General features: G+C 35.1%; 1 protein-coding gene across 1 annotated transcript; it reads right to left on the reverse strand.

Moving 5' to 3' along the window:
• Window positions 1–1517: 1517 nt before the first annotated feature.
• Window positions 1518–6225, reverse strand: LOC135470197 (transmembrane protein 115-like). The gene is made up of 3 exons (XM_064749006.1): window positions 5522–6225; window positions 3035–3208; window positions 1518–2467 (listed from the first exon to the last, which is right to left on the reverse strand). Exons 1-3 carry the CDS (start codon window positions 6223–6225, stop codon window positions 2227–2229), a joined length of 1119 nt encoding a protein of 372 aa, XP_064605076.1. The 3' UTR covers window positions 1518–2226.
• Window positions 6226–6812: the final 587 nt, after the last annotated feature.

Here is a 6812-nt window from a genome sequence, read left to right on the forward strand (position 1 = left end):
TAATGTAGTTGTTTTACTTATTTAAGGCTATATATGTAAACCAGTCATCAGAACCCTAGAAGTCAGAAAAAAAAAAATTACATCTGTTGGCGGAGGTATGCAGTAAACACTTAAATCCTTCACAAGAAAAATAAAAATACTTTCAGGAAAATGTATTGCTTTCAACAAAACACGGATTTACATTCTTCGCGCAAGGTTAGTGGGAATTTCTGATCAAAGTTTGATCATAATGCAGACTGGTCATGCTCATAAAACTCCTTGATGCACATGTATAAACAGATCATCAAGAAATAAACCCCAAGTCCAGCTTCATCAAAAGTTTATGTATTATGTTGTGAATTCAGCACTATTGAACAAATTATATACTGAAAATATATAATTGAACAAATTATGTAAAACTGGTTGAATCCATAGTAACATTTGTTACCATCCTATCCTAATTTCAGAGTCAAGATCCACCTATCCACAAAAAGGAAAACAAAGCAAACAATGAAATAAAAAAAAAAACAAACAAAAAAACACATGCTTTCCCACAGAATAAAACTTTCAGATTAAAATCACAACCAGCTTAACACAACTGAAGATTACAGTGACATGAAGCTAAAATACAATATATTTTTGGAGCTATTTGATTAATTTTTTTTTGTTCTTGTCTGTTTAATACACTGATACTAAAAATCCATGGCAATGGATTTTATTAATGGAAGTAAGTGTTACTAAAAAGGAGCCTTTACAGGTTTCTGAAAGAGTAAGTCTATTCCATATCCTACAAATGCAGTTTGGAGTACATGTACTATATGCCAAACATTTGCAACTGTAAGGGCAATGGTTTTTACAATTTTTAGCATAATCTCATTTGCTCACAATAGTTTCCCATACGTCCATGAGTTAAATCTGTCATCATTTAACAAAAGCAACCCACCCCCCAACCATTCTTCTCTCCAGCTGTTTCACAGAAGAAACAAATGTGTACAATAACCAGTTTTGCTCCTCTATCTGCTAATGTGTACCTCAATATATGCTGCAGATATTTAACCAAAATTTGTCCTGATGAGAGATACTGACAATACAACATGCCAACCAGAAATGAATTACATGTAGATGTTACCTTATAGATAGTACAAATAATACACACTGTACATATGTACAAAGCAAATGGTTGTAATATGAAGCCATCCCAACCATGACATTAGTTACAACAAAATATGTAACCGTTTTACTCAGCCATGGTTGTTAACTACAGGGTAAGAACTGAAAGAAACAGTGGATAACATCTGCATGTTGGTTCAGTTGTATGATTATCTGTTTATACAGCGCCTATTCAAATCCTTGAAAGGAATGGGAAAAGTCACAACTTTATACAGGTAAAATATAATATACAGATACATGGATAAAGTGTTTAATTTTGACTATGCATGAGACAATTTGCCTCTAATAATATACAGATCGATATTAACAAGCTGAAAATAAGTGGAATTACAACAAAAATTTGGTTTCGATGAGAAAGAAATAAAGGTTATCACTGGCCATAAACACTTGACACTCCAATCTAAGTTATTACCACTGTTTTAGTTTTGTAGCTTATACCTGTACCTGTACCTGGCCCAAGTAAGTAATGATGGGCTTTCACATTACTATTTACATGCAATATCTGTGTTAACTGGGGATTTTTTTTTTTTTTTTTTTTTTTGGAAAATAGTCCCACTCATTCCACTATTCCAACAGCTTAGCATCAGCATGTATGACACGGTGTATTCAAGCTTTACTTTAACATGCACAATGTTTCTGAAACATAACTGAGAGCAAAATTTGTTGTTTTCACTAGAAATTGGTAATGATGCATATAAAAGTGTATATGTATATTACTCATAGATACTACAGAACACTGCACTACATGACTTACACTTTTATACAAGACATGTCCAGATCTTCACATTCTTCAGAAAATCATGCGGCTAAAGAACTAGAAACACATATGAAATAATATGAAATGAAAAATGGCCGTAAGTTATGTACTACACACAGACTAGGATAAACCAGAGTTCCATCTTCAACCATGACCACCTTGGGCTCAAATGTTTCCCATATTATACATCTTCAGCTATATACAAAAACTTATTCACATTTAAATATATAGACATATACATTTAATATATATATATATTTATAATTATATTCACTTTCTATAAATGGAAAACATTTGCTTCTCCTGTTTTCATCATAAAACTATGAATCGCCCACAGATGACATGTCAGCATCATTTGAGCTTTCCTTAAAGTCTGGTATGGGAAGTTTTGGTGATGGAGCCCTTTTCTCTATCCCTGTGGATTCCAGTTTTGAAGGAAGCTTTGCTGTTGATGAACTTGGCTTACTGCTTTCTGCGTCAGGCTCTTCCATGGATGGCCACTTTGTTGGCAAGTCAGTTGATTTACTCAGTCTCTCGTTCAGAGCTTTTAGAGCCACTTGTCTGAATAACACACAAAGGCAACAAACATTTTATTCCAAGGTGACACATAGCATTTAAATGCAATGTGACAAAATATTGAAACATAAATGAATGTATCACTAGACTTGTGAAAACTGGAAGTGACAAACCTTGCGAGGCTCACGGTAAAGAAGAATGGACTTTAATATCATTGATAGGCTTAGGTCAAAATTTTGCTGATGAAGGCACTAAGTGACAGTCTGCAGAAATCAACCACTAATGTCTAGTCATTTTGTACCTAATGTATTTCAATTAATTTTACTTGGCCAATATCCCAGAGCACAGTGAATCTGTTTTCATTTGACTTAATATCTATTAAGTGATGACTGTGTTATCATTTTCGACACTGGTTATACACACATGTAGTCCTACAATGAAAATTACACTATTACGAACTTAACTAGATCTATCTTGTTGCAATACTCCACTGTTCGGTATGTTTAACCTGGGATTAAGATAGACAAATTCGTGCATCTTAATCCCAGGTTTAAATTGCTTAGCGAGGGAGCTACATATAAAGGAATCCATTCTACTTTTACAAGTACCTACCTTCTTCTCTCAGCATCCTGTGGATCTGTACCAGGTAAGGAGATAGTAATTGTGGTTGGTGAACTGACATCATACTTCCGCTGAGGTTTTTTGCAGATTTTCATCCGAACCATTCCACTAAAGATGGTGTTGGCTAACACTGCTACAAAGGGCTGAATCTTGCTTGGGAAGAAACTAGATGGAATCAACAAGAACGAAATCAAGATTATTTCGCGACATGACAAACATTAAAATATACAATATTGTTATTAGAAAAATGATTAATATTTTAAGTAAATTGATTTATTAGATTTCATAAACCTAATCACAGGTTTGAAAAATATGTTTAACATCAAGTACACTGATACATTGGTACTTGATAGGAAAAGATGCACGTAATACTGAGAAAAGGTGAGGTTGCATTCTTTACCAAGTACTTTTCAAGCTTGAGCTGGATTCAAACATATACCAGTTGGTAACGTCATTGCAGTACACAGACTAAACCTTATACACGTGTATTTGAATGATTTTACTTTACCCTGGGACACACAAGGCAGATTTTTTTGCTTGTAGGGACGAACTTAATTACCCACTTAATCACTGGCAGCATAGCTGCAGACAAACTAGGTGGATTTTTCTGTTGATCGTTGTCATTAGGTTATGTAATGTGACCTAGTAAACCATATGACACAAACAAAATTTCATAGTTCAACACAACCCCATGTTGCTTGATTGGTCAGCTCGATTGCGTTGATCGCTGCAATTCACTGGAGCAGACACACTATGCGGATAGTGAAACTGCCGGCGTATTTCTTCGCTAGTATCTGATATGTTTGATACAATCGAATTTTTAGAAATTACCAAACACGCCGGAAAAATCTGTCTTGTGTGTCACTGGCTTTGTGATGGTGGTCAGGTTTGAATGTGGAATACATGAAGGAAAGCAGGTTGAGTTTGAAGAAACCATCACACTTGCCAAGAAACCCAACCTCAAGTGACAACCTGCAACCTCACTGGTCAAGGTCCAGAATATGTTTACAAGTCTGTTTGGTTAATTGCTGCTTAAAGACTCACTTAATCACAATGCTGACTGATTGACGGTGGAGATGGTGGAGAAGAGGACCAATAACAAACAAGGCAGCAACCTAATCCTTACAATTCCAGCCTTACACAACTCATCAAGTGAAAAGACTTAAAAGTGGACAAAACATGAAAATGACATATAGTTCAGATGAAACAGTGCGAAAAGTTATTCCTAAATGTGGTCTTCAATAATATTTCTGATTTTTCCTTAAGGAGAAAAAGACACCTGAAAATAATTTTTGTATGGTGGGTATTTGGGACCACCTTTCGGTATTTATAGTCTTTGTGTAATAATGTCGTAAGTGAGGATGTAACACAGGTTTAATAAATATTTTTGCACTAGAATTTGTTCTTTTCAGCTAAGAAATGTGTTAAACCTCAATTTAGATCATATTTATATTTTTAATATGTCCATAAATAAAATAATAATTTAGGTTAAATGCATATGTTTCCATATAAACAATAAATTTACATTCAAATAAATTTATTAGAAAAGCATCACATACTTATTTAGAACATTATTATGCAACAATGATAAATACCAACAGTTGGTCCCAAATACCTACCATACAAAAACACTTTCAAATACCCTTTTCTCTTGAAAAAAAAATCAAAAAATAACTTTTTGCAAATAACTTTTGATGCTGACCACCTGATTTTGGCATCATTATGTTTTCTTCTCCTTTAACAAAAAAAATATGTCGAACATGAAGTACAATGGAACAGTGGTCGTCTGTCTGCACCTGTTTTTGGAGTTAATCTATAATGTCTAGTTTTGGTTGTAATGCCACAGCAAACAGAAAGAGTGTTGGTCTAGAAATGCTCTCTTGTGAATATCAATGAATAATTCAGAACACCAACTTCATGACTTTTTTTTGAATAACTAAATATCCCTGACTACATGTGTAAGACTGAGGTCTTTGTGACTGATTGGCTGATGTGAGAGAAAGCCAAGTCAAGGCTGAAGTGAACTTTAGGTACCGGTACTGTACATATATTCAAGCTTGATCATACTGTAGGCTTTAACCTGACACCCTGTACTATCCTCCATTCAGTGTCGATTTCAAATCCATTTAAATGGAAACAAAATAGAGGTCAAATAGCTGAATTACCGGCACTGAAGGAAACAAATATAATATGTGCTCCTGTGGTCCCAACAGCACCACTTTTTGCATGAAATACTGCTAACAGATTAATACATCATGTTCTTATTTTTCATTTCATTGATTTAGGACTATGTGCTTGGTATTTTATATTACTGTTTTGAGACATAAAGATATTTAATCATAATGGTCATCACATTTATCTGGATGGAAGAAACTTGACCATGCATACAAGAGCTAGTGATGTTGTGATGAAAGTAACTTATCTTCAACATAAAATACATATACACCTGATTAGGTGTAGGCAAGGCTAGAATTATACCTGGCAAAACTGAAATTTTCTGCCATGTCTCCTCTGTTTCCATTGGTGTGTTTCTGGTAGAACCTCAAATATGTCCAGCTGACAAGAATACCTAATCCAAACATGAATGGATAGGGTCCATCTAACGCTCTTAGCAACCGAAGTATGATGACTACACACAGCAGGAGTAGGGGAATGTGAGTATTTCGTAGTTTCCCAAACGGCGATGGCAGCAACACGTGATCGGGCATCACTTGTTTGACAGCTACCGAGAATCCTGCGATGTACCCTGCCAGTCCATGAATGTGGCTTTTGAAGAGATACTCCTCATTTCTAGTGGCGAAGTAAATGAAAATATACACGAAGGACGTCGATAATGCAACTCCTAGATTTACAACGGCAAAGAAAATAAGCATGTCCATAGCTCCCCATAGTGGTTCCAAAAGTTTGCCACAAAGAATGACAACTGCAATATCAGCTACCACCTCCCAGATATGAAACTCCACGAAGCAATGAGTGAAGTACGTCCATATCCAGAAGTTAGGTGGCATAACATAGCCTGGAGTGACTGTCACATAGGGGATAATGGAAGATAGGAATGAAAGAAAGTATCCCAATGTAACTGCTGCTGCAACAAACTTTACCACGACGCTACTCTTGCCAACAGCAGCAGAAAATTGTTCTTTGAAATACGGCAAGTTCCGTCTAACCACCTTCGCCGCCATGTTGTTAACCTCGCTGTGACATCACATCCGCCGAACTGTAGACCCAAAATAGATTACCACGTGGTCAGCTGAGGGCAAGTGCACGCCGTGTTTATATTCAGCTCAACCAGGTTCCATTGAAATGTAGTAAGTCCATAGACAGCTCATTCATTCCATCTTCAGACTTTAGCCGAGAGTATAACAGGGCTATTATTAAATAATGTTAGAGATAGAGATAATAATAGAGGTAAATATGAGCTTTTTTCATTTATTATTCATTTGTTTATTTACTTTGGTCTGTTGATAGCTTTAACACAGTGTCTTACATAGCCTAGTGCATATGGTCCCTGAGATTTTTTTATTCGGTAAAGTTAAAACAATATCATAAACTGTTGTTTCTATTTTTTAATATTTCCTTGATCTGTTCAAAGAAGATTACGGATAATGCCAAGTTGTTAATAACGATTTTGTCTATATATTCAATATTTATATTATTCAATATATATGTGATGTCTCCTGTCGAAAGAGTGTGTAATAAAACAGGGTTTTTTTGTCAAATTACATTTGGTCAAATACTCAAATATAGATATATAATACTCAAAAATTCA

Source organism: Liolophura sinensis, chromosome 7, assembly GCF_032854445.1.
Source record: "Liolophura sinensis isolate JHLJ2023 chromosome 7, CUHK_Ljap_v2, whole genome shotgun sequence".
Lineage (NCBI taxonomy): Eukaryota > Metazoa > Mollusca > Polyplacophora > Chitonida > Chitonidae > Liolophura > Liolophura sinensis.

Excerpts from the sequence above, each read along its gene's own strand:
- LOC135470197 (XM_064749006.1), bottom strand. The coding sequence starts at position 6,225 with ATGGCGGCGAAGGTGGTTAGACGGAACTTGCCGTATTTCAAAGAACAA. Across the intron at positions 3,209-5,521 it reads GAAAATTTCAGTTTTGCCAG|TTTCTTCCCAAGCAAGATTC; the intron begins GTATAATTCTAG and ends GATTCCATCTAG. Across the intron at positions 2,468-3,034 it reads CAGGATGCTGAGAGAAGAAG|ACAAGTGGCTCTAAAAGCTC; the intron begins GTAGGTACTTGT and ends TGTGTTATTCAG.